Here is a 27,863-nt window from a genome sequence, read left to right as displayed (position 1 = left end):
CGGCCTCGCCTGTCCGGTGCTCGCTGTGCCCCCCCCTGCTTCCCTCTGGGTGTGCGTGGGCGGTGCCCCCCGGCCGGTGTTGATAACTGCTTTGTTTCTGATTGATCTCAGCTATCTGGGCAGTGTTGTCGAGACAAGCCTCTCCTCAGCTCAATAGGTAAGGGAGCTCCTCGGCTGGGCGGGCGGGGGCGGGCAGGCGGACGGGGCTTCGGCCGGGCCATTGCTTCCTGGACAGGGGATCCAAACCATGTCCCCTCACCGCCCCGTGGGGTGGCTGCTGCCGCTCCTCGATCCCCACGGCTTCTGGGTTCCCCACATCGAGCCACGCTCGGCACCGCCTAGCTGCAGCTTCTGCCCTCCATCCCCATGTCCAGCCCCTCTAGAGCCCCCTGCGGCTCTCCTCACTCCGACGCCTTGCCAGCCTGCTGCCAGTACACCCAGGGCCTCCCACAGAAGCCCTGGGGCCCTGCATGCACCCCGAAGGGGCCCAGAACGCCCGAGATCTGCTTTGCATCTCTGCACCCTTGGGGACCTCTGTGGGGCCCCTCTGGTATCCAGGAAGAACCTCCCGCACCCTATTCTCCCAGCAGCCCCAGGCAGAGCATCCCTTCTCCTGGGGTGGTTGGCCCCTCACCAGCTTCTTGGGATCTTCGTGGTATTAGGCTCTCTCGAGGAGCACAAGGTTGGGATGAGCCCCACTTCTTCCCTGACAGTGGGGTCCTCCGCAGGGTCAGGTCCCTGCAGTCATGCTGTAGGGAAAGGGTCTTGGGAGGACCCCCCCAAGGGGAGGGGACAGGCTTCCCCTGGGCAGACAGGCATTGAGCTGGCAAGAAGTGAAACCCCCCAGGGACCAGCACTGTGTCCCTCCCTCTGCCCCTGCAGTCGACCTCTCCTTGAGTGTCCTTCCAGGTGGAAGCCAAAGGAACTTGGGCATTCAGGGAGCCTTTGAGTCCCTCACAGAGACTCAGGGCCACCCGAAGCTCGCTCCCTCTCACAGTAGCCTAACAAGGTGCTGCCTGTCGCCACGGACCCTCTGCCCTGTGCCTGGGCACACACAGGCATTGGGCACCTGCATGGGAGACAGTGAGCCTCCCGTCCAGGTGCTTCTGGCTTCCCAGGCGAGGAGACAGGTACCTTCCCCACCTAGAGATGTCAAGGGAGGCTCATTTTCCTAACCAGGGCTATAATTCTCATTCAGTCCGAAGAGTGGCCTCCATAAAGAGGACTGCCCTGACATTTCTTTACCATCTGTAGCTATAAAATTGTCAGCAGCCCAGAGGCCCCGGAATTGTGGGTGAGGCTGTCTGGCATAGGGTGAGTGTGAGGAGAGCTGTCCAGCGTTTACGAGCTCACCTGTTCCGGGGCCCTCTTGCGGCCATAGACCCATTGGTCTTCCACCTTCCCCATCTCCTTCCCTCTCCCAGCTGTGACTCCTCCATGGCCCCCGGAGGTGTGGGAGCCCTAGACTAGCTCTCACCCCAGCTCCTGGAAATTCCTAGACTCCGCTCTCATGTGTTACTTCCTCGCCCCTTCACTCAACTCCATTGACCCTCCCCTTTCCCAGTGTCCCCACTGTGCCAGATCCAAGAGAAGCCCACTCTCTTTTCACTGCTGTGGCAAACCCAGAAACCAGGGGCAGCGATGAGGGACCATCGTTTCTCTCCCGGGCCTGGCCAGCATCCCCAGCCTAGGAGAAGGAGACCCTCCCCATCCTGAGTCAGCCCCTCAGTGCTGGGCTCTCCTGCCTGCTGGGAGCCTTCCCGGTACGGCTGCTGGGCCCTGGGGAGATGCAGGCTCTGTTCAGATGCTGTCTCCATGCTGCACCTTTGCATGTGTGCCCTCTCGGTCTTGCTTGGAGAAGTTGTGACAGCTCTTGTCCACGTGCGTTCTCGCTGTTTCTTTTCCCTTCAGTTCCTCTCCTGTTCCTTTGGCCCATATGTAGTTGTTGCCCCTGCCTCTCCTCTTTTCTCTCTCCCTTTTTTTCTCCTCTTCCCAACTCCCTTCTCAACATGGGGAGTTGTATTGTGTGGACCTGTCCTTTCTGTGGACTGTGGGGAGGCTGAGCCAATTCTTAGCTCCCGTCTGAGCCTAGCGATGCCCTGTCCTCACCTCTCCTTCCACTCGCTTTCCCGTTCAGGCTGTCACTGCAGGGAGGCAGGTGGGTCTGGAGCATGGAGTGGCCCCTGTCCTGGGTCAGCCGTAGGAAGGAGCCCTTTTGGAAACAAGCCTCTGTCAGGTTCTGAGGCAGAGCACTGGTCTGAGCCCGGCCCCACAGAAGGGTTCCATCTTGCAGTCAGTGGGGTGGGTTCAGACCTCCAGACTCCTGCAGTGGGCCCACCCTTTCCCTTGCTATGGCCCGTCTGTGAGTGGCTTTCCTCTGCCTCCATCAGGGTATAATCAGGCAGGTGGTGTTTGCTCTCAGATGATTAGAAGAGGAAGAAAATGCCCATCAAGCCACTGATTCAGCCTGTTGGCCAGGGAACACCTGAACAGCGTCGTAATGGTCAGCTGATGGGCGCTGAGCTAAGGAAATATGCAGGGGGTTTTGACTTTCCCTGTCCTGAGGCCTCCACTTTGACGTGGCTGCATCTTTCCTCAGCTCTTCTGGGTAAGCTGAGAGCTAAGCAAATAAGACCTCCTGGGCTACCTGGTCGTGATTTGGGTTACGTATGGATTTTTTGAAAAGAGAGAAAAAGTATTGGTGGGTGTGGTGGCTCATGCCTATAATTCTAGCACTTTGGGAAGCCAAGGAGGGCAGATCTCTTGAGTCCAGGAGATCGAGGCCAGCCTGGGCAACATAGTGAAGCCCTATCTCTACAAAAAAATACAAAAAATAGGTGGGCATAGTGGCACATGCCTATAGTCCCAGCTCCTTCGGGGGCTGAGGTGGAAAGATCATCTGAGATGGGGAGGTTGAGGCAGCAGTGAGATGAGATTGTGCCACTCCACTCCAGCCTGGGCAACAGAGACCCTGTCTCAAAAAAAAAAAAAAAAAAAGAGAGAGAAGTAAGTTCCAGGCAATTGTTGGTAGTCCTGTACTGTAAAAATCCCCTCTGTGCCAAGGCTTTGAGGCCCTCATCTTACAGTAATCCCGTGACTTCCTGGAAGAAGAGGAGCCCCAGGGTTCGTAGTATTCCTGCATGCTTTAGAACAGTATAGACTGTTTGGGAAGAGAGCTGTGACCTTAAATTCTTGGAAAGCCCAGGACTGGCTTCTGGTGTAATGGGATCATCTATGGATCAAACTTAGATTTACCTGACAGCTGAATTCCAGGGATAGGATGGAGTTGCTTCACTGAAGCTTCCCATGTGAGACATTGGCACCAGGAGCTCCATGACCAAAGGGTCCCAGGTGGGGCTGGCATTGGCAGCAAACATGGTCACCTTTCCTAAAACAGGGAGGCAATTTGATTGCATAGGGCTTTACATGCAGTTCGTAAAGTCTGTTAGGTCACGTTCTATGCGTCTTTTCTGTACCATGTGCCAAAAATAGACTCGTTTTGCCTGCCCCGCTTCCTCCCTCCTGTTCTGCCAGACACTAGCTTTTGTTTTTTCCTCCTGCATTGGGTGAGGGTCTTGGTGTGTCCAGAGCCTTCTTTGTCCTGTGGCCATGCTTCCGTGCTGAGCCCAGAGCTAAACAGGTGGACAGCAGGTGTCCTGGAAGGGCTGGAGCTTGGCTGTTTCTCAAGGGAAAATCGGCTGCTTCTGGTTACTGGATCATTACTGTTTGGGAATTTTTGTCTGAAGATACAACTTAAGCAGGCTCCTCTACAGCCCTGGTCTGTCTTACCGGGCTGTTCCACCAAAGCACAGAATGTCAGTGCTAGCCTCAAGTACGTTGCAAGGCATATCTATTTCTCAGGTGTGGTGGGGATGCCATGCTTTTCTTCTTTGTAGCTGCTATACCTGTGTTGATTGGGAAGACGTTGGAAGGGCAGTTGAGAGGTGAGCCTAACGTTAAGAGTCTTGGCTCTGTCCCACGATGACTGGATTATTCGACAGGTTGCTTACCTCTCTAAACTTCAGTGTCTCCATCTGAAAAATGGGGGCATTGTAGTATTTACCTCTTAGGTTTGCTGTAGAGATTATAGGCAATTACTGTACAGCAGTGCCTGCTGTGGTAAGTGGTAAATCAATGCTAGATAAAAATGACAACAGTGATAAGATGTGGATTCTAACCATTGTATCACCCCTGGAAGTTTCACCTGGCTTGAAGAATCTCTAACAGTTTTCAGGGCACCCTGTACCCGTTTCTCTCGTGCTCCTGCAGTCTCCCTGGATGACGTTGGAGACTACTGTTCTTGCTGGTCATGTGCCTCCCTGACCACACGTTGCTCTCCCTGTGTGGTCCTCCTGAAGAGGCCGGCCAGGAGACAGAGATCGACTGAATAGGTGGATTCACATTGACTTTCCTTGTAGGCAGCATGAAGAAGCCTCAGTCAAGGATGAGAAGGGGTGAGGATGTGCCTTCCACACTGGCAAGGTGTGCTCCCTCCCGCCCGGGCACCTGCACCCTTTGTCTGCCTTCCCGCTTCCTTCCCAGCTGCTGCTGTGCTGTAGGATCTCTCTGGGTAGACTGGCATGTTGGGTCACTTCTTCACGAGAGGGCTGTGTGTGCCTGTGTGTGCACGTAAGGGACCCTGTGTGTCCTTCTCAGCTCTGCTGTCAGGGGCTATGGAAAGTCAAGAGGTTGATCCTGACCTAAACTTTTGAGGGAGCCTTTTGAAACTCTATGGACTAAAGTACTAGAGAACGATGACATCCCCCAGGAAGATAGAGGTCACTGCATTGCCAGTGCATGCAGGAAACCCCAGAGACCAGAGGCTTATCTTCATTTAGTGTGTAAGTCTCCTCTTCCTGCCTTGCTGCCAAGATATTTGATGTTTTGGAGAAGAGGCTGCAGGTTTCCAATCCCTGTTAACATTTTTTTAAACCTCAGACCTCTTGACCTTTGGGGTCTTCTTTTGCCCTCACAGCATTGTCTGTCCTACCTCTTTTAATCAGGACTTTCTAAAAACTGTTTGCGATGGAGATAGGGGAGGGAGTTGGGGGGTCCAGGAGAAGAGCGAGGCACGCCCATCTGCCGTAGCTCCAGAGCGTCCCTGCTTCTCTGATCGCGTGCTAATGCCAGTGCTGGTGGGAAGACAGAGTGACCTGTCTTTTTCTGTTTCCCCTTCATTCCTCAGGCTCCGAGTTGGGTTACTTTGAGAAGAAATGGCATTGAGAACATGTCTTTTAGGTTTTCCTCTTTTATGACTCTTGAAAGATTCTCTCCAATATGCATCGAGTGTCACAGACTGCCTGTCCTCTCAGCTCTTCTGGCTCCCTTGTGTACCTGGGCTGCTGCACGGGTGTGGCCAGACTGTGGAACCTGTCCTAACTGTGCAGTTGATCCACCAGGCAAGTGGCAATCAGGATGCAGGAAGAGAGGCCAGTACACTTCTGTTCCAAAAACCCCGTTTCTCTGTCGAATCCTAAAATACAGAGGTTCACCACGTTCTTGTTACAGACAGTAAGGGCTCTGGGAGGCTACCAGATTTGGTTGTTCTGCCGTCATCTCCTGCCACCTTCTCCTGTTTTCTTACATGGCCGAGGAGAGCTGAGCCTCATCTGCAGAGTTGAGGAGACACTGCCCTGAAAATGTTGGTATATGACAAGAATTCGTTGCTGTAAGCTGCTGCTGTTCTGTGGGAATCTTGCAGCTGCAGGAGAAGAAGCTGGGGTCCGGGTTTCTCACTTAGCACCCCCTTTTCTGGAGATGGAGGATGGTTCACTGGGATGGGAGTTGCTTGCCCCCTGCTCTAATATGCCCTTTTACTTTCCATGCAAAGGTCTTGATTGTGGTGATTTCTAGGAACTCCAGACGTTGAGCCTACTTCTGTCTCTGACACTGAATACATCCCAGCTTGAGTTACATGGGAAGGGGCTTACTATTAAAGTCTCTCTCTCTCCCTTTGCTAGGGTCTGCTGATTGCTCTGCAGGTTGGCTTCCATCCAAGGTGGGCCGTGCTCCTGGAGCTTTCTACTGGGTTTTCTTCTTTCCAGGAGCAATAGAAAGGCGGGTATCATGGAGCCATCGTGGGCACCCTGGGCTCTGTGGGACTGAACTCTGTCCTTCTATGGGTCAGCTACTTGGCTTTCTTCCAGTCCCTCTTCCAAAGCCTCACACATCCGGGAGCTGACCTGTGGCTCTCTGGTTGTCCTTTCCAGAACACTTCCACCTGCACCCGAGAACGCTGCTGCACCTGAGAGGCTGGAGGCTCTGAAATACCAACGGATAAAGAAGCCCAAAAAGTCATCCAAGGGCTCTTCGAAGTCAAAGAAACGATCCGGTAAATGATGGGCAGAGGGCTGCCCCACTTCTCCCACCTTGCCTTGCCATTGTCAGGAGGGTGACTGGGCTCAGGGTCCCAACCCTGGGCTTTCTCTGGAATTGAATCCACAAGCTTCTCTTGTCCTTTCTTTTTTAACACTATTTTTCAAGCAATACACAAACATGATTTTAAATACAAAATGAGAAAGATAAGCAGAATCTATCTGATTGCTCTCCCAATTTGTTTCCACTCACCTGGAGAACTGTCATTTTCAGCGTATGTGCCTTCAGAACCTTTTCTGTGCCTATAGCTTCAGAAAATGTATCCTATTGTTTTAGTGTGTTTTCAAACAACACAAATAGTAAAGATATATTTTTCCACTCTGCCGTTCACCTTGCACGTAACTCTTTTTTTTTTTTTTTTTTTTTTTTGAGACGGAGTCTCGCTGTGTCTCCCAGGCTGGAGTGCAGTGGCGTGATCTCGGCTCACTGCAAGCTCCGCCTCCCGGGTTCACGCCATTCTTCCGCCTCAGCCTCCCGAGTAGCTGAGACTACAGGCGCCCGCCACCACGCCCGGCTAGTTTTTTTTTTTTTTTTGTATTTTTAGTAGAGACGGGGTTTCACCGTGTTAGCCAGGATAGTCTCGATCTCCTGACCTCGTGATCCACCCGCCTTGGCCTCCCAAAGTGCACGTAACTCTTATCTCCTTACTTACTTCCCCTCTATCATTTCAGGCCTTCTAGGAAACATAGGCATAACGGGGCCCCATGTGGAGCTCAGGGTACATTGCAGCCTGGGCCCAGCCTCTGCAGGTTGGCTGCACTCTTCTCAGTGAGATCGAGTGAAGGAAGCCTTCTTACCCCACAGAGAGGGCGCCTCTATCGAAGTATGTCCGATGTGTATCTTGCAGGGATAGGTAGCTTCTGAGTGCAGAACGAATTTAGCCCTCTTTAAGACTAGAAAATTATTTAATGTTTGTTAAAAACCCTCTTTTCATGAATGGTTTTAGGAGTGTTGTGGCAGGCTGTGAAGGAAGAATGCTGAACAGTTTCTTTACAGATCTTTGATAACTTGTACAGTAACTCTCCTTATAGATAGGATTATGGGAGAGTGTTATACAGAAATTCAGAGCCCCATGAATCTCTGGGAGACGGTGATCACTTATGATCACTTAGCCTTTGGCAGATAATAGTATCCTCTCGGTTTACAGATGGAAATACCGTGGCAGAGAAAAAGAAAATGATGTTTTTAGGGCTTGGGTTAGAAACTGGAGCTCAAAGCTGCATTTTCAACCAATTTAAGCCCATTCTTAACCCATTTAAGACCCATCAATATATATTTTATATATATGTATAACTTATGTATTTCTTTGTTGCAAAAAAAAAGTCACATCAGAGACCTGCATTCTCTCTTGTTCTGATGGCAGTGGTCCTGTTACCAGTTCTATGTTGGCATCTTCCAAATGTCTGTCTTTAGCCCAGGTCCCTTCCCTGAGGTCATGGCTCATCTTTCCAGTTGCCAGCTGAATGTGCACTTGGGTGTTTCATACGCCTTTACAATGTCTAAAGCAGAGTTATTGATCAGCCTCTCCAGGTCTGCTTCTCCTCAGCTCTTCCTCAGTTTAATCACTAGCACTGGTGCCCCCTGGGGTGTCAGGCCCTTTAATTCCCAGATTCTTCTCTTGCCTTCGCATCTCACGTCAAGCCCACTAGGTAATACCTGTTAGCTCAGCCTTTGCAACATATCCTGAATCTGGCCACTTTCCGTTGTCTCTATTGCTAACTCTATGTTCTGAGTCACTGTCTGTCCCACCTTGACTATTGCAGTACCTTGTGACTGGTGCTCCAGCCCCATCCTTGTACCTTGCACCACGGATTCCACACACAGCCACCACAGCAAGCTGTAGGACACGTAGCAGCATCCTCTCAGTCACGAACGCACACGTGCAGGCATGCGCGCGCACACACACACACTTCTTAAAACCTTCCAGAAGATTCCCGTCGTAACCAGAACAGATTTCAAGCTCCTAGATGCCCTGCCTGTCTTTCTTGCCTCACTCTTTTCCAACTGAGATGACCTCCCTTCTGTACTGGGGACACACCACATTTAGCCTTAACTTGGGGCTTGCACAAATGCCATTTCTTCTGTTGGGAATAGTAATTTTTCTTCAGATCTGTAGAAGGCTCATAATTTAACACGCAATTCAAGTGTTAACCCTTTAAGGAGCGGAGTAGTGCCTCAGTTGACTCTATTTTATCTTTGTAGTATTTTCAGTAACTGCAAATTTTATTTCTGTACTTTTAAAGTCTTGACAGTTTGTCTCTTCCTCTGCACCCTAACATGGATGCATAGTCTTTGAAGATAGCAAAGGCATTCCTGCTTAATCTCCAGAAGGGCCATAAGACAGAGGAGAGGGCTGGGCACTCCAGGAAGGGTCAAGGCCTGACTGTTGCATGGAATTAAAATATTGTATAAAGTCAGTCATTGCTTGGGGCAGACGAGAAAGATGCCCTGAGTCCCAGCCTGTTCCTGCCCGATCCCCAGTCCCTAGAATGATGCCTAGTACTCAAGAGGCACTAAAATAAATATCTGTACACTGATGGAGAAAGAAATGAATGAGAAAGAAAATCCTCTCCATTCCACTTTCTTAACTCCTATTCCAGTGAAGGAGCAGGGTCAGGTTGCTGGTTGCCTTAGCGGAAAAGAAAGTGGTTTCTCTGCAGCAATTCGTTCTGGTCTCTCTAGACTCAGGTGATTCCTTTGTTTCAACATTAGAATCCCGGAACATATGCAGGTGGAAAAGGTGAGCGGGCTGCGTTCTTCCTTTTCATCCGCTTGCTTTTCTTCTCTTTTGCGTCCCTCTTCCTTCCTCCCTAGACGGTTCTGCCTCCCAGGCTCAGCAGCTTCCCAGCTCTCAGGTTCTGTGGCCCGATGAAGCTGTCTGCCTCCGAAAGAAGAAGAGACATTCCCGTCCTGACCCCTTTGCCCGGCTCTCGGACTTGTGCCACCGCCAGCTTCCGGAAGACCAGACAGCGATTCTCAACAGTGTGGACCACGATGACCCAGGCCATGCCACTTTGCTGTGACTCCACCCCACCCTAGGTGTCCCCGGGGCGAGGTTGCTGGGCTCAGGCAGGGAGGGCCACCGTGTGGGGGTGTGTCCTCCTCCGCCTGCCAAGGACGGCCCGGATCTTTGTCCTGCATGCCCCCTCTTTTGCCAGAGCGGGCGTCTCCCTCCAGATTCTGGCCACCTGTCTTCGGGACGGAGGGCGGGCAGACTTTCCACCTGTGGGTCGAGGTCAGGAAGTGGATTGGAGACTGGGCAGCACCTGTCTCCTCCCCTCCGCCCCCTGCTTCACTCGGTTGATTTTTCTCATCTCTTCCAATGTCCTTGGAAGTGAAGAGGAAAGCACGGCTTTTACTGCTCTCTGCTTCTGTTTCAGTTTTTCAAGTCCTGGAAGAAGGCTGGACTTAATGTCCGTCTTCCACACCCCCACATATGTATAGATATAGATACAGATGCATATGTCTGTAGTGTGTGGGTTTCTCTATGTGTGTGTGTATATATATATACATATATATATGTACATCGAGGCAAAGTGCTGTTGCTCTCTGTGGTCAGTGGAGGCAGGAGGAGGAGGGCAGTGGTCAGCTGGGGTTTGCGATTAGCACTGGCTGCACATTGGCCAGGTGCTTGACATCTGTCTTGGGGGATTCTTTCTCCTGAAACAGGATCCACGCCTCTCAGCTGAATTCTCCATTTGTCTCCTACCTTCTCCCACCCAGAGTAGAAATGGGGCCTTGCTGTGATTACTGGCTGCCTTCTATGGGGGTTCAGCAATGAGTTACTGCAGAACGAAATTCAAGCCTTTATTTCTTGGTTCCTGGGTGAAGAAGGGGAGGCCAGGCACCCAGACCTGCATCTTTCTTCCTTCCAGCGCGGCTCACGCTGCAGAAGTAGAGGCTACTCAGCCATGGGGCTAAAGCAAGCCCCTGGTGCACAAATCCAGCTCATCCATCGGCACCCTTCCGCCCAGCCAGGCCATGAGCTCTGTGGCCAAAGGCTCCCCCACCGCAGAGCCACCTGTGCTAGCGCCAAGCTGCCGGCTCTATTTATACCGTCTCCGGCTCAGCACTCTGCAGTGCTGTTCCACAGCGGCTGATTGGATCCTCCTTTCCTTTTGTGGGAGCTAATTCTCCAGATTGATTAATTACCACTTGTGCGGAGCCGCCTGTGGCTTTCCCATACTCACCATGTGCTGCCTGTCGACTCTTCTCTGCCTTGGGGCCTTGCTCCTCCCGTGGACCTGAGCTCCAGGAGGATGGGCTCAGGTGAAGCTAGGGCGCCTCCGGCTGCTGGGGCCTGGGACGCTCTGGATCCCGCCCGCTTTGCCCAGTATCTATTCTGTGGCTGAGGCATAGGAATGAAGGCGGGAGGGGTGGTGAGTAGGGTCTGGGCACTGACTCTTCCTCTGCCAAAGTCTTGTCCTGGTTCAAACTCTTAGCATCCAGAAGCTTCATGAGGTCATCTTCCCACTAAGACGTCTCTCTGCCTGTAAGACATGGTGCTGCCCAAGGACAGGGCAGAAGGCCCCGAGGGCGGGCTGGAGGGCAGATCTGCCCCTGCCCCACTCTGTGCAGGAGCCCCACTTCTGGCTTGGCTTAGAATGAAGGTTCCTTGAAGTATTTCCTTCTTGGTGCTGCTGTCTTGGTGGGTTTGGGGGCGCCCACCTCTCCCGAGTGCCCTGCTTGGATGTGAGCCATGGCAGCACTGGACGGCTTCTGCTGGTCTCATGCAGCTGCCATGGGCTTGGCCCAGTGACCTCGCAGGATGAGGCCTTGGATGGCTGCTGTCTCTTCTTGGCATTTCCATCTTAGGGGATGGACTTCTTCTCTGCCACACAGGCCCTGGTCCTTCCTTTCACCCAGGGAGCTGAGGACCAGCTCCACCCTTGAGGTTTACTGTGCTAGTCACAGCACCGCAGTTCCTTTCTGAACACATCTGAAGGGGTCGTGGTGGGAGAGGCACAAAGGGGCTTCTGAGACTAGGCCGGGCACCCTTGGGGTGGAACCTGGGCCTTCCACTTGATGTGCTTCTCTGGGGCATTGGAATCTACTTGACCACTGAGCAACAGCTCTGCAAGGTGGAAGAGCACACAACTCTTCGGGTTCTTTTTTCCAGGTAGCACACCCTCTGCCCCCGTGCTGTGACATGCTGCTCACTCGGGCGTCTCTCCTGGGGGATGATGGGAGCCAGCTTACCTGAGGTGTTGGGGTGGGAGGTGGTGGCTCACCGCCAGCTGACATGCAGCCTTTGTACAGTGTGGGGTTTCCCTCCCAGAGGAGCTCAGGGGGCTCAGCCAGGCCCTGGGATGCACTGGGATGTGGGCATCAGGCTGTCAGCCTTCAGGATGAATTTGGCCAACTTTTCTGAGCAGCATCCTGAGAATTCCAGCCCTCAGTTTAGAAAAGAAGAGGAGATGATGAGGTAGAAAGCTTTGCTTCTTTTGGATGTCATGAGAGGCTGAGATGCTCAGGCTGTGGCTGTGCCTTCCAGGGCACCCCCGTGCTAACCAAGGTGCTGACTCCTTCTCTGCTTTCCTCTGGCAGTGCCCATGACCTCAGCACATAGACCCAACGCGGGGAGCCGTGCTTTTTGCTGGTCACTGAGTGGCCGCTGTGCTGTGGCTTCCCTGGCTAGGGCAAGGATGTCAGGTCTACCCATCTCTCAGTGGCCTGCCACTCATTCAGCTCCCATGAGGGCTTCCTCCTGTGACAGTGTCCTCGGAGGTCAGCAGCCCTCCTGCACCCCGTGGACAGCAATGGAAATTGGTGGAACACCCTCTCTCCATGGGATAGAGGGTGAAGATGTCACAGGCACAAGCTTAGGTGCCGGGTGTGGGCGTGTGTGACAGCGTGGTTGTGAACATGTGCGTGATGGAGCTATAGCCACCTCTAGGGACCAGTGTCCTTCATAGTCTGCTGTTGAACAATGGCAGTGACTACTGACCAGCTTCTTAGGACTTCTGCGCTCACTCTGTGGGAGATCACGCTTTCCAAACTTCCCCTTTTACCATCTGGCAGCCTTGCAGTAGACACGGCTCAGATGCAAACCTGCTCCTGTGTCTCAGATGTCTGTCTGCCTCTTCAGGATTGTGGCTGAGAACGGTGGCTCTTGCAGTGTCAGGTGACCCACAGACCAGGTAGAGGGTGAAATGGTTCTTAGTGGGGCCTGGACGACTGCATTTGCGTGGGGAGAGAAGATGTACGACGAGGCAGAGAGGCGAAGCCTGTCTCGATTTGCTGGTGGGCTGCCGTGGGCTCCTTAGTGCTGAGCGGGGTCCTGTGCTGGATTATTGGGGTGGCTCTGGGCCCAGCATCCCAGAGTGGCCCTGCCTGCAGCCAGCCTGCCTCTAAGCAGCTTCCCCCGAGAGACTGGGGGTAGGACAAGCCTTTTGAGATTCTACTTTCTTAGCAGGAAGGACGCCTTTTTCCCAGTGGGCTGACAGGGTCTGTGCCCTCCTTTGAGGTGGCCTAGTCCCACAGCCATGCGCTTGGGGGAAGACTGAAGCCGGGTGGATTGAGCCAAGTATTTCTTGATATTTTTCCTTGCTCTTTGTGTTTATTTTTGATTTGTGATCTAAAATATTTGGGGTTGAACTGATTTAATTTATTCCTCTGCCCTTTTTATGCTGAGGAAACTGGGGTGAGGTTCAAATGTGAAATTTTCTGATTTTATTTGGGGTGGGGGACAAGGTTGACAAAACAGTAGCTTCCGGGGAGAAACAGATTTCACGGCGCTGCCGGCATCTTTGGCACTGCCCACGATCCAAATCTCCAGAGCTGAAGACTGCGTGGCTGGAATCTGTTTCTTCCCATTTTGTTAGCAAAAGCCTTTTCCAGGCTTGGGGGTGGGGTGGGGGAAGAATTGTACATAAAGTACATTTTATTAATATGTAGAGAAACCTAGGAAAAGAAAAGCTAATGGTTAATCTTGGGCTTGCTTTGCTTGCATGTAAAGGAGCTTTGAGGGCACTGCAGGGATGGCTGGGGAGCTGCAGGAAGGGGCAGACGGTGGAGCCGAGTGGGTCGTGGAAGGCCCCGTGAGTCCAGCCTCTGCAGCACTCTAGGAGCGGTGCACATTCCCACTGGGGCTTCTAACCCAGCCCTGCCTGGGTATCTTCTTCAGATAAAGTGGATCTGGTAGGCAGTGTGTAGAGCCCCATGTGGCTGTGTGTGTGGCTTTGGGGAGAGGGCCAAAGAGGTATCTTATTGGCCAGATCTAGGTTGACTAGGGTAATGAATGGGGCAGTGGTGTTTCAGGACGGGGAGTTGAAGAACTGGAGGGTGGAGGGGAGACCTATGTGTTTGCCAGGTGTTGGTGAGGCTGGAAGGGGCACAGAGGGTGAGGTCAGGCATGGGTTAGGATGGTGAGACCACCCCAGGGGACATCAAGCCTCAGCATCTCTTTGAGTCATGTGATAACTTAGTCACTTGTAGGGGTGCAGGGTACACACTGGAGGATCATCTCAAGATGACGAAGAATGATTGACTGGTGGGAGTCTGGCTGGGGAGTGGTGGCCGTGCAGGGCCTGTGGGAGGGGGATCTAGGCATCGGGGACAGATTGTGGGGTGGGGTCCTGCATGTGGACCCAGACTGGATCTTGGGAGAGGTTTTCCTTCTTAGCTAGACCTTTCTTGCTTCTTCTAGAATTAGCCTCTAACACTAAGTGCCCAAACCAAACGTGGACATCTTTATACCATATTTCAACTTCATTTGTTTTTGGGGGCTCCTCAGGCCCAAAGCTGAGAGACTTGTCTTGAGATGCCCATCCTATCACCAGCTCTTCATCAGTGGAGAAGGAAGCGCCATTCTCGCAAGCATCACATGTTTATTTTCCTAAGTGCAATGGTGGGTTGCCTCTCCGTCCACACAATCTGAAAATGTTCATGGGCCTTGGTGATGGTGATGGTGATAGAGAGGAGGAGCTGGAGCCTGATGTGCCTTCATCCCCCTTTCCTCTTGAGGTATAGAGGCTTCCTTCAGGCCATGACATTGCACAGTGGCTTCATGAGGCCTTCTCTTTACTTTCTCTTCTTTTGATAGGCTAAAGTCACTAGTCTGTGGTGGTGGGAGGGCAAAAGAGTTTCACCTGAAACTCTTGGCTTGACCAGCCATTCTTCTCTCTTAATGTCTCCAGCTCTGCTTCTTTTTAGATTAAGAGGCAGAATTAAAAATCTCTTCTTTAGAAGAAGTCAGTAAACCAAGGATCAAAGCCCAGATTGGATTTTTCGCACTCTTACCAGCTAGCTGTTTGGCTAGGGGGACCCGTCGCCACCCTTCCCTCAGACTGCGAGTGAATCCACACTGGTCCAGAGCCTTATTTCTGGGTTCCTGTCTGTACTCTCAAAACCTTCTTTTAGGAGCAAGTATAATAACCCCACCAGATGTTCTGTGTGTTGGGTTGCTGAGAAGGTGGAAGTTTTTTCCAACCTCATTTTAAGCTGTTAGAAAAACACTCAGTAGATTGAATTTGGTCCAAAGACACCACCATCCCCTGAGGGATCCCGTGTAGGATAAGGACAAATGAAGCGTCCATACAGGGGTCATTAATGGCTGCTCACATCTTAGAGAAGGAAGAGTCCGGGTATCTTGGTTGCCATATACTTTGGTGGAACAGTGGCCAGTCATTAAAATCACATGGGTGTTGTCTTCTGCGGCGTAGAAGACAGTAGTAGTAGTTAGGGTTTCAGACGAGAGCTGGTGAAAAGCTACCGGCTTTGGAGCCCTGGCTGGAAGAGCTAGATTGGACAGCTTTAGCCCCATGGCTCAAATGCTCAGCTCCTGTCCCTGGTCCTTGGTTGTCACCACGCCCATCGCCCTAGATGGGGACGTGAATGGCTGCCTGGGCCTGCCTTTCTTTCGGGTCTTGAAGAAATGTGCTCCACCAATCCTACCTCTCTGTGGCACTGGACTTCCTGGATTTATTTTGGGAACTAGGGCAGACTCTCCCTCGCCACCCCATATACACATTAGTTAGCTTCCCTTCCCTTCTTTTCCCTTCCCCACTTCTGTGTGGCTCCAGAGATCTTGGACATGTGCATGGTTTACGATGGGGAGGTGGTGGGAGGGGCAGGGAATCCTGGAGGGCAGGGGGTTGGGCTGGGGAGGGGGATTTGCATTTTCGGCCTCAGAAATGCTGTGGGCATGCTTTTGGGCCACGTGTGGGGTTTTCACTTGAGCCATGGAAGGGGCGAATGCCCAGCCCTCCTCATGCTGGTGGTGGAACCTAGGGCTTTGGCCTCCTTTTGGCATAGGGGTCTATGAAGCTATATTTCTGGTGGAGGGGTTGGACCTCCTCACGGTCATCTTGCAGTTCTTGAAAGGGTAGCCGTCAGCCACTCTATCAATGAGGATTTATATGGCCTCCCATGAACGAGAGGTGTGCCATGGCTGATGGTGTCCTGGCGGGGCTGGAGAAAGGGGATCATCTCGTGTCCCTCTGCAGGCACCAGGTTGTTCCCCTGGTCTCTAACCCCAGCCAACTGTCTAGTCCAGTGTTTCTTTTCTGGATTCAGGAAGTAAGTGGGGGTGTATGTGTGTGTGTGTGGTGTGGTATGTGTGTGGTGTGTGTGATATGTGTGTGATATGTGTGAGGTGTGCATGTCTGATGTGCGTGTGTGTGTGGTGTGTCTGTGTGGTGTGTGTATTGTGTGTGGTGTGTGTATTGTGTGTGGTGTGTGTGTCTCTGTGTGGTATGTGTTATGTGTATTGTGTGGTGTGTGGAGTGTGGGGTGTGGTATGGTGTGTCTGTGATGTGCGTGTATGTGATGCAGTGTCTGGTGTGCATGTGTGTGATGCAGTGTGTGGGGTGTGTATGTGTGTGGTGTGTGGTTTGGTGTATGTGTTGTGTTGCGTGTGGTGTACGTGTGTGTGTGGTGTGGTGTGTCGTGTGGTGTCTGTGTGTGTTGCATGTGTGGTGTGTCTGTGGTGTGTTTAGTGTGCGTGTACTGTGTGTGTGTGTGGTGTGTGTGTGGTATGTGTTGTATGTATTGTGTGTGGTGTGTTATTGTGTATAGCTGTGTGTGTGGGGTGTGGTGTGTGGTATGGTGTGTGTATGTGGTGTGCATGTGTGTGTGTGTGATGTCTGGTGTGCGTGTGTGTGATGTGTCTTTGGTGTGTGTGTGTGTTGTGCATGGTGTGTGTGTGGTGTGTGTTGTGTGTGGTGTGTTTGTTGTGTGTGTTGTGTGTGTGGTGTGTTTGTTGTGTGTGTGGTGTGTGTGTTGTATGTGTGTTGTGTGTGTTGTGTGTGTGGTGTGTGTGTTGTGTGTGTGGTGTGTGTGTTGTGTGTGTGGTGTGTCTGAGAGAGATTTGTACAGACATGCTGATTTGCCTGCGTAGCGTCAGGCCCAGGAGACCCTCCTTTGGTTGGCTCCTTTCTAGACAACTTCTGTTTGGGTAGGAGGGTCAAATTAGTAATGCACCATCTTTAATGTATTGTTTATGGAGACTGTACATAAAATTATATAAATCTCTAGAATTGGTTCTATTTTAAGGAGAGAGGGGAATGTATGTGGGGGGCAAGGATCAGATGCAATTGTGGAAAGTGGGAGCTTCGGGCGAGTGGTACTCATGGGGTATGGGGAGCGGGAGGGCAAGAGATGAGTGCCAGGCAAGATGCACAGGGGCCTGTGCCCTCTGCGCACGTATATAAATATAAAGAAAACCTAGATAAAGTCTATCTATATAGCTCTATATCTATATGAAGTCATAGTTCGCTTTATTTTTGTACCTGTGCTTAGAGATGCTTTCAGCAGTGCTACCTTCCCAGGCAGTCTGGGATACGAGCTCATGCCTTGATGCCACCTCCTTCCCTGCTCTTCCTTTGATATTCTCTCTGTTCAGAGTTTCTTGGGTCTTTCTGATGGAAATGTATATATATATATGAAAAGTTTGTAAAATAACAAAACAAATAACCCACCTGCAGGAAGGACAAGTGAGCTGAAGGTTGTGTGGAGCTGCAGGATCTGATAGCCCTAAAGAACCAGGACCCACGCGTCTTTTGCCACTTGGGAGGGATGTTGACTTGAACTTCTTTGCAGAGGTGCTTAACAGGGCAAGGCTGAGGAGATGAGAACTGTGACTGGATCCCCCTGTGGCTGCGGGAAGGTACGCAGTTCCTCAGAGAGAATCCAGCTTCGCAGCATTAGAAAGGGGGTGGTTGAGACTACCTAGGGACCTACGGTGACACCTGTCTTGGTTTGTAGCACTGTAGCTCAGACAGCTCAGACAGCTCCTAGAGGGCATGGCGATGGGAGAGTTTGTGAGGCTGGCTGTGTGGGCTTGGTCTTGGAGAACACATGGCCTGTTTAGTGTCACTGCAGATTCTTAGAGCCAGTGTGAATGTGATATATAGTATAAATATGTCATCTATGTTTTTTTCAGTGATTTTTAATTGGAAAATAAAGTGCCATTGCAAATGGGATGGTCCAATCCTGGGACACTGAGTGGAGGATGGGGAGTGAGAGATTAACTTTGGGCAGGACTGGGAGAATAGGTCTTAGTGGAACCTTCCTTCTGGCCTCCAGCCGGGGACTTAGAAAACTGAACAATGTATTGGTAGAACTGGACCCACAGCGGGAGATTCTGGAGAGCAGGAGTTCACTTGTATCTGAGCAGGAAGCAGTGTGCCCTGAAGAATACCTCTTTGAGCAAATTCCAGACCTCACACACATGCAGGGGCCCTGCCTTGCAGCCTCAGCAAGCGTCTCCTGGGTGCTAGCTCCTTCCTGACTTGCCCGGAGCTCAGAGTGCTGTGTTTGAAGCCGGTGCTGGGCCAGATGGTGCAGGCAGCGAGGAGAGACTCAGGACTGCAACCTTTCGGCTCCTTATTCCTGCTCATCACTCAGAAAAGGGCAGTACTAACACCTTTCCTAACCAAGACGTGGCACTCCCTAAGAGCTCTTGTCTATAGAGTTCGGTCCCTAGAGGAAAGCAGATGGCTTCACTGTGCGAAGGGCTTGGTTGACAGTTTTGGTGTATTATGGGAAGAGTAGGTTCGGGTGAAGCTTGAGTCTAACTCTTGATCCTCGCATGGACCTATGAGGCCCTGCCATTCAGTCAGGCACTGTCCTTGGGTCCTCAGATTAACTGCTGAGAACACTTCCCACTTTCCGAGGATGCTGATGGGAAATGGGCTGTGTCCACACAGCTGGAAGGGCCCAGTGCTGGCGCCACTCGCAGTGTGTCCATCCTTGCCTTGACTGATCTTTCTTCCAGCCTCCTGCAGCTGAGTATTTCTTGTAAGATTTTTCAGGGGACTTGGGCAAGAAGAAGAGCTGCAAATTCTGTTCCCTTCCCACCTTGAAGCCTTCCCAGGCCACCACGGTCTCTGCACGAGGGAGGCTTCCATCACCGTTCTTTTGGCTCCTAGACCCACCATCCCCTCTGTTTCCGTGGACTCTGCCCGACTTCTGGGCCACATGCCACCAGCAGAGTAAATCGTTCCAGCACCCCGGGCACGTCCTAGGGCTCACCCTCCCACCAGGGCCAGCCCAAGACTAGGTCCTCAGCAGCATCAAGGTCTGGGAGAGCCACTGGTCCGCATGTCACCATTCCATTCCTCAGCCTCCAACTGGACTCTTTGTTTTGGGGAGGGAAAGGGAAGATGGGGCTATGTACCTTGAAATTGTACAGTGTGGAGGGGATGTTAGTGCCTCCCTGTGACCTTTCTGCTCCACTGCTTAGCAAGATGAGGTAAGAGTGGGTGTCAGAGGGGACTTCCAGCTTCTCTGAAGAGCCAGCCCTTAAGGCACTTGGAGCAAAGGGCATTGAGATCAGCTTTATGTGGAGTAAGGAGGAGGCCTGGGAACCGCTTGTGGCATCAGTTGGTGGGACAGGTGGATGAGTGTGCTCTGATGGGGCCTCTACGGCCCACAGCCACTGCCAGGAGCCTGAGCTCTTCCCCATGCTTGGGACACATTCCTTGGTCCCCGCAGCAGAATGGACATTGAATTTTGGTGCTTTTCCCCTTTGGTAGAAGGTGGGGGTATCTGAGGAGTTGTTTCTGTCTTGCTACCTCTGTCTGCTGTACAGAGCAAGAGTTGGGAATAGGGAGATCTGTGAGAACCGCCCTCCCGTGGGTCAGTGTGGGCCTGTCCCTCTTCCCCATTGTCACCAACCAACAGCTTGGGGAAGAGGGGCCTTGTCTTGGATTTTTGCTGCGCGCTTCCACTCCTCTTTGTGGTCGATGTTCCTATCAACCCACTTTGAGCAGTTTGAGAGTAGGAGGCGGGGGAAGAAGCAAGCCTGCATAGCACACTTCCTGTCCGTAGGGGGTTGACTGTGGCACTGGAGGGTGGGGTCGCAGAGTCTGGGGACCGGGAGGAAGGTACTTGATGGGATAGTCTTGATTCTGGAACTTTAGACTGAGGTGTTAGAAAGGGGAATTGTTGGCTAGGGGAGAACAGCAGTTTAACGCTCCACTTGCTAAGTTGTATACATCAGTGTCAAAAGGTCTTGACCTCCCATTCAGATTTAATTTCCTAACTGCCATTTGTGGGGCTAGGGATAGAGGGCCCGGAAGGGGGCACTGTCACCAGTTGCTGCTGCTTTTCTGCAGCCACTGACGTGAAGGGACCACATCCTGCTTCATGTCAGCGACTCCTGCCCCTTGGTCTTCAGTTTTTTCTCTTCCCAGGAGGGACTTTGATCATGCGGGATAGAATTCTCCCATCGCACACTTGGAGGCAAGTTTTAGATGAGCTTCTTTCCTCCATTTCACCTGGTGGTCTGTGGACACACAGAGGGTGGGGGTGAGCAGGCAGTGTGGGTGGGGAGGGGCTCCTGATGCTACCTCCCCCAGATCCCTTACAAACTCTGTACCTCTCGGTGCGTGGCAGCCTCTTGCTGTAGTTCTTCTTTTCTGGATATGACTGTCAGTTTCGTCATGAGATTTCTTGCTCTCATTTCGAACTCTTTCTTTCTTCCACTTTCTTTGGGGGTGACCCCCGATCCATGCCAGGTCTTCCTGTGAAGACAACTCCAACCTCGTTTCCATTTCTTGAATGTTGAGTATTACAACATCACTGCGCTAGGGTGCTTCATGGTGCTGTTCTCGAAGAGGCCAGTTGGGCTGAATCTCCCTCCTCCCACTGGCTCCTGATATCTTGCTGTATTTTGTCTTCTTTCTGATTTTTCCCTTGGGGTTTGGGGTGGGTGACTTAGGGGCGGCTTTTGTGTTCTCCCTCTCTCTCTCTTTTCTGTATGTATGTATGGACTGGCTAAAGTGAGTTTGGGCAGCTGACTTTATGGTATGGGTTGGCTGACTTTTGTTCAATATTAAAGACAAACCAACAAATTGTACAGCTGCACACAGAACACCCTCGAGTGTGAACTTGAATGGCAACTAGAGGCTTACTTTTTGAACTTCAGGTATGTAACTCAAAAGTAAATAAAAACACTATTTTTTCAGTAAGCTTTTTTTTTTCTTCTAAAAGATGACTTAGAAATCAAACTATAAGAACATGAAATCGGTGCTGTACCAAAGCCTTATATGAACATATTCTACACTCTGTATAACCTGTGAGGAGCTCCCTGCTCTATCACCCTCTTCTCAAAAGCCTGGGAATGCCAGCGTGTGCCAAGCCTGGGGCTGGGTCTTGGGGACCTGTGGGCCAAGGGTACCCTGGGAAGCAAAAGATGATGGTGAGAATGGGACACCCTTCTGCTGCCTGAGCAGACTGCAAGGAAACCCGATGTGTGTGTGTGTGTATGTGATGGTGAGGATGGGACACCCTTCTGCCTGAGCGGACTGCAAGGAAACCCGATGTGTGTGTGTGTGTGGGTGTGTGTGCACGCGTGCACGCGTACCTGCATATATATGTGTGCGTACCTGTGTGTGTGCGTGCGTGTACCTGCATATATGTGTGTGTGTACCTGTGTGTGCATGTGTGTGTGCACGCGAGAGAGTGAGAGCGAGAGAGCTCACAGGTGATCAATGCCAAAGTGAATGCACTAAGTACGAGCTTGAAGGGAGACCCGGTTGGCTCTGGGAGCGGGGCGGTGTAGGAATGAAGGGGGACGCTCTCTCCCGTTTCCTCCCTCCTTCCCTTCTTCTCCATCAGGGAGGGGAGGTGTGTTGGAAACAGCTACACTCTCAATCAGGTGCTTTTTTTTCCCTCAAAATCTCCAAACTCAAAGCACTTATAAAGGGCCCTTCCTAGGGGCAGGCACCCCCAGCCACCAAATCACAGATTTCCAAGAGTGGGAGGAGCTTTCCTCTCTCCAACCATTCCTTGGTTTCCTGGGGAAGAGGGTTCTTCCTGCAGGGCCCCTGGGCATCCTGCTCCTGGGCCTGGGCCTATAGACTGCCCTGCCCCTTCTTCCCAAACCACTGAGAAGACCCCACTGGAGATGACCCCAAAGCCACGCCTGCTCCACAGCCCTAAGCAATAATGCCTGCCCTGGCTACTGATGACGGTGATCCCTTTGGCCTTTGACTTGCCAGTTAAAAATGGAGTGACACCCCAGACTCAATTAGGAAGAGAACCTGCAGCCTGCCTCAGCTCAGGCTACCACGCCAGGCTCCACTCGCTGGTATTTTCAGGCTTGCTAAGTACTAACCAACTCATCCCCAGTAACACTGCATGTTCATATCCTGAATTAAAAAGCAAAATGAGCAAACAAGTGCATAAGCAAACGAGAAAAAAGAAGGCACATCAAATGACGAGATGTGCAGCCAGTGAAGGTACCCCGGGAGTGTTGCAAGTTAAACGGATGGAAAGATGTTTAGTATTTAATTGCTCCTCATGTAACATTACTCTGCTTCAGAAATGTTTTGTATTTTGATATAAATAAACATTTGCTAAAAAAAAGTTCATTTTCTAATTTTTTTTTTTGTACCTAGGGAGTACTTCCTGATGTTGTCTCACCCCTGGCCCTAGGTCTCCCTAATCAACCCACTTTAAACTCACGACTCAACATGATTCTGAAAGGATTTGCGGCTGGGAGATGAAGAGGCTGTCTTTCGTTCATTGGACACACGTGTACTGAGGTGTACTGTGTGTGAGTCACTGTCCAATTCACTTGGGGTGCACGAGTGAACAGACCAGACAAGGCTTCTGCTCCTGGAGGGCTTTTTTTCTGGTGGTAGGGAGAGAGAATGAGTTGTTATTGCACTGAGAAAATGACATCAAATGACCTAAGGCAAAAAAAAAAAAAGGAGCAGGGTAAGGGGCTGCTGATGTACAGAAGGAGGGAAGGGCTGCGGTTTAGAACACTATTTTAGAGTGCTCAGAGAGGGCCTCGGGGGGAGGCAGCCCTGGAGCAAAGGCAAAAAGGGAGTAGCTTGTCTGGTGAATGCACACAGATGTCTCCTTTACTTTGTAGGCTTTTCACGCTGGCTCTTCAATTATGCGATTAAGGTAATTTTTTGGTTGGACTCCATCTTTGTCTAAATGACCCCCCAGCCAGCAACTCCTGCTGGCCCTCAGCAAAATCTCATGCAAGAGTCGGGGTGTGATGGCCCCTCTGTCTCTGCCTTTCTTTTCCCCGAGAGGGAGGGATGGTCAGGCTTCAGCATCTCACTCTGTCTCCCCCAGGGTTGAGTTTGGGGACTTGACTTCCTGCCCTGGCCTGTCCTTGTCCTCGTCCTCCCTTTCTCATGCTGGATGTAGGCAATGCTCCCCTTGTTCCCTAGCAACACCTACTAGGCTGCCTTCTCATTTTATTTGGGATTTAGGTAGAGATCGGATGCCAAAATATGATACTCTTTATGCCAACGAAGAGAAGAAAACAGCCAAATGAACAAACCAGCAAACAGACAGAAATAGGCCCATACATTAAAAAACCTCTGCCGTGTGAAATTCTCTAACAGCTGTGAGACGGGCCGTTGCACCAGACGGGCCCTGTGTCCACACAGCTTTCCTCTTCCTCAGTGATCTGCCTCTATTCTCTTTCCTCTCTAGTTTCCATTCGCTCTTTCCTCTGCTCTCCCCTGCTCTTAGCAGGCGATGATGAAAATCTTTTTGATGTCTCTTCCATATTTGGTCTTAATTTGTAAAAGCAGATGCATGGAGTGTCTTGCAGTGTCTTTCTTAGGCATAGGTGAACGTGGCCAAAGTTGCCAACCCCATCCTGTGAGAGCCGGCTCTCGGCTCATCCACGAGGCTGTGCGCAGTGCAGTACTGCACTCCCAGCATGTCATCGGCGTTCCATGGGAGCAGCTGGCTGACCTCACAGTCCTTCTGTAACATTCGCAGGCTCTCTGGCAAAGCTAAATTTAAAAAAAAGCGAGAAAAAAATAATTTTGGTCGGGAGGACTGTCTCTGTTAAATTTAAGAGACTTTCGCCTCTTTTTAAGATGGGGCCTAAATTCGTGTGCTCCGTACTTGAAGAAATCCTTTCATTTTTATTTCATTTGATGCTCACGATAACCTCACAGGTTTAGTAAAATAGGTAAAAAGTGATTTATCTCTTTTTTGGTCAGAACCAATGAATGAGCCAATCGACGGCCCTTCACTTCTCCTTCGCTTCCAGTCTCTGCCTCCCTCTCTCCCTTCGTCCTTTCCTCCCCTCATCACTTCTCAAAGGCTTTAAGGCAGCGGGAAGTAGAAAATAAAAATGAGGCCCAGGACTTTCTCCCTTAGGCCTCCTTTCAGGTGAACATGACGCAGTCCCAGGACACCCATGTTCCCCAAGTGAGGTCATGTAGCGCCTTGAGTCTAGGAAACAGCAGTTGGGAACCCTGCTGAGCAACGCCAGGACTTTTGTTAGTGGAAGTTTGGGTGAATGATGGTGCCAGAGAAAGGGTTAGGGGAGACCAGGTGACAGCAAACTTTCTGGGCTTTGTACACCTCGAGACCATGCTGATTTCAGGGCCGAGGCTCTGCTGTTAGGTTTTGGGGAGAGACTGGGCTGGTCTTGGGGTACTCAGGGGTCTACATCATCATGCAGATGGTGTGCTGTAGGTAAACCAGCCAGTCTCCTGTGACCCCAGCCTCCCTTTTTGGGCTGTTTTCCCCATTTCCATGGAACCCTTTTCTCTGTGGTCAGGGGCCTAGGAGCCATCTGTCTACAAACCTAGTGTTGAAGAAGAATTGCATGATGCCTTGGTTTATCAGTCGAGAGAGGTGGGCAGCACCCTGCAATTCCCATACTAGACTGATCACTGCTTTCGAGAAGCTGCTTTTGCCTGTGCTCCTCAGCCTTGGTGGAGAAATTGTCTGCATTCACAGTGGCTTGCCTTCATCCCCTACCCCTGGAAAAAGTCCTTGTCCTGCCTGTGCCATTAAGAAAGGGGTGACTGGCCGGGCGCGGTGGCTCATGCCTGTAATCCTAGCATTTTGGGAGGCCGAGGCGGGTGGATCATGAGGTCAGAAGATCGAGACCATCCTGGCTAACACAGTGAAATCTTGTCTCTACTGAAAAAAAAAATTACAAAAAATTAGCCGGGCGTGGTGGCGGATGCCTGTAGTCCCAGCTACTCGGGAGGCTGAAACAGAATGGCGTGAACCCGGGAGGCGGAGCTTGCAGTGAGCCGAGATGGAGCCACTGCACTCCAGCCTGGGCGACAGAGTGAGACTCTGTCTCAAAAAAAAAAAAAAAAAAAAGGTCAGGGGGCGGACCCTGAGGAAATCCCTTGGCCTTTCTGAGGCAGCTACCGCGGGGAGGGAGCCAGCCTTTCTTGGCAGGAGACCACACGTTCTTCGTGTCTGCACAGACGCACAGGGTGCCTGTCCAGCTCTTCGGGGACTGCCTTGGCAGCACAGGCTGAGTGCAGGGGTCTGCAGCGCGGTGGCATCCTCCAAGGAGAAATGCCACTTTCTCCTTCTTGCAGGCAGCCCCCTCTCTATGCCAGATTATTATGGAGCATTATCTCACTTGGTTTTGAGGGAGAAGCACGCCCTTTCCACTCACATAAGGAGGCGGAGGGAAACGCCTCTTAGCACTTCCAGGCACTCCTCAGAAGGCCAGTGACTGGACTTCAACCTTCCCTTTCATCTCCTTCCTGCCGCCATCCTGGTGTGCTGCTAGAGCCAGCTGTGCCGCCTCTTGTTCAGCTGTGCTGGAGGTAACCAGCGCTGCGTGACAGGGTAGGGTGCTTAGCTCCTGTGTGTCCTCAGTTTGGGGCCTTAATCGTCAAATGGCAACAGGAAGTATCCCTTCACACCTGAGGCCCCTTCATCCTATCATGGTTGTGGGCCTTCGCAGCGGCAGCTCCTTGACCTAAATAAAGCCTTTCACTGCGCTTCGTTTCACTGGCTCCTTGTGTGTCTGCCTCACTAGTGTGGAAGCCCCTTGGCAGTGGAGCCCCCATCAGTCCTGTTTGCTGTTGGAGCCTGAATGCCTACCACAAAAGAGAGACTTAATGTTTATGGACAGAACGAATGACTGGTCAGAAAAATGCCTATGATATTTGGCATTATTTAATTTGGAGGTCGTTGGTACCCTTGGGAGAGCACCTTCAGTGGTGTGATGGGAGCAGTGGCCAGTGGGGAGCTCACTGAGTGGGGACAGAGCCACTGGGGACTGTTATGCAGACAACACTTCAGACACCAAGTGCTTTAAACTACAGTGTATTAACAGGGTATCTGAGGCATAGCAAGGCCCACACATCAGAAGGCAATTGTCACTGAAAGACAGTTTGTTACAGTTCCTGAGAGGAAGCAGCACACCAGGCCACACCACGGGGCCACTTGGGGAAGCACCGGAGTCGGCCGGGAGACAGAGGACCCGGGAGCTGTGGGTGGGGGTCTTCACTGTGGTCTCCCTAGGAAGGAATGGGCGAAGCAGGGTGAGTGGGCTCAGGATTGTCTAGCTTCAATAGTGGTAGCGGGCTCTGGGGCACTGGTACCCTAGGTGTCTACTGCCTGGCCCTGGGTGATTAGGGCAGGACTCTAAGACCCTCGCAGGAGGTTGTGGGATGTGGGCTCTGGATTGGGTGGGTTTGTATTTAAAAGGGCATTTTGGGGTGAGTTAATGTCTCTAGGAATTGGCTAATCCTGGAAGGGGCAGTCCCTCCAGGGTCAGCAAGGCCTCAGATGTCAAAGCACCAGAAGACAGTTCATATACCACATCGCAACAGGGGAGAGAAAGGGGATGGCAGCTAGCAGAGTGTGGTCACAGGTGGGCATTGCCTGAGTTTTAGCTGGAAGGGATTAAAGCATGCTTCCATGCTTCTGGAATGATCCAACAGAAGAGACCAAAGATACCAGAGGGAAAGGCACTCAGGAAAGGAACAAGGTCCTTGATAGAGAGCAGGGAGGAGCAGGACTGGCCTGCAGGGGAAGGTGCTGGGCAGCCAGGGGCCAGGAGGGCGCTCTCGCCGTAGCCTGCATTTCTCAGGAAGTGAGAAGCAGGGTATCAGGGGAAGGCAGAGGTGCCTTGGGGGTGGCGGAGCAAACCTGCAGAGAAGCAAGCCTGCTGGGGAAGCGCTGAGGATCACTGGCTGTGCAGAGTCAGTATGGGGCTGGTGATTATGAATGTGCGGTGGTTTATCCCGAGTCGTGGATTTTCTAGGAAAGTATGATGGAGAGAGTGGGACAAGGTAGTTGAGGGAGAGGGTGAAATAATACGAGAAACCATGGAATCCAAGGTTGGTGAGCACACGACACAGGATGAGATGCATAAATACAAATACAGTGATGGGTCCAATGGATCCGAGACTTGATGACTGGCTTTTGTGTTGCAGTCAGTGTTGGGTTTCTCTGCTTGAAGAACAGGGGCTTGCAGGCGGATCCTGGTGCTTATAACTTACGGGAAGAGCATCTGGTAATGAGGTGCTTATAACTTACGGGAAGAGGCCCATGGTGTGACTGAAAGTGGTTGGCTCAGGTGGGGTAGAGAAGTTCACTGAAGACATGCTCAGAGAACGAAGAGCCCAGGGCAATGGGCAGATTCCCTGCGGGGAGGGTCCATTCCTGGTAAGAATGACCTGACTTGGAAAGAGGGGAAGATGGGGCAGGCGCTAATATTTTCAGCAAATGAGAGCATCTTGAGGATGGGGGATGTCAGCAGCGAGAGGGGAGTGGCCAACCCAAAAGGCGCCTGTCTCAGGGGAGCCGTGTGAGGAGGGGAAAACGGCCTGGACCCAGCAGAGAGGCCTGAGCAGCGTGAGGAGGGGAAACAGCCTGGACCCAGCAGAGAGGCCAGAGGAGCAGCGTGAGGACAGGAAACAGCCTGGACCCGGCAGAGAGGCCCGAGGAGCAGTGTGAGGAGGGGGGAGCAGTGTGAGGAGGGGGGAGCAGTGTGAGGAGGGGGGAGCAGTGTGAGGAGGGAAAATGGCCTGGACCCAGCAGATAGGCCTGAGGAGTAGTGTGAGGAGGGGAAATGGCCTGGACCCAGCAGGGAGGCCCGAGGAGCAGTGTGAGGAGGGAGCAGTGTGAGGAGGGGGGAGCAGTGTGAGGAGGGGGGAGCAGTGTGAGGAGGGGGGAGCAGTGTGAGGAGGGGGGAGCAGCGTGAGGAGGGGAAACGGCCTAGACCCAGCAGAGAGGCCTGAGGAGCAGTGTGAGGAGGGGGGAGCAGTGTGAGGAGGGGGGAGCAATGTGAG

At 51.9% G+C, this 27,863-nt stretch overlaps 1 protein-coding gene across 19 annotated transcripts in view; it reads left to right on the top strand.

The window, feature by feature from the left end:
* The window catches only part of IGSF9B (immunoglobulin superfamily member 9B), a 59,791-nt gene extending 39,002 nt beyond the window's left edge, over positions 1 to 20,789 (top strand). For 8 of the 19 annotated variants that reach the window (XM_065529263.1, XM_045370756.2, XM_045370755.2 and 5 more), the window contains 2 exons: positions 6,210 to 6,331; positions 9,190 to 20,789. In XM_065529263.1, the coding sequence (XP_065385335.1) occupies positions 6,210 to 6,331; positions 9,190 to 9,398 (331 nt within the window). In that variant the 3' untranslated portion in view covers positions 9,399 to 20,789. Of the gene's footprint in view, positions 1 to 111; positions 158 to 2,390; positions 5,400 to 6,209; positions 6,332 to 9,189 lie in introns of those variants that run through there. The other 11 variants (XR_010581096.1, XR_010581100.1, XR_012423940.1 and 8 more) reach the window with 7 other exon arrangements.
* Positions 20,790 to 27,863: the final 7,074 nt, after the last annotated feature.

Source organism: Macaca fascicularis, chromosome 14 (assembly GCF_037993035.2).
Source record: "Macaca fascicularis isolate 582-1 chromosome 14, T2T-MFA8v1.1".
Classification (NCBI taxonomy): Eukaryota; Metazoa; Chordata; class Mammalia; order Primates; family Cercopithecidae; genus Macaca; species Macaca fascicularis.
This window is presented reverse-complemented; position numbering and strand designations above follow the sequence as displayed.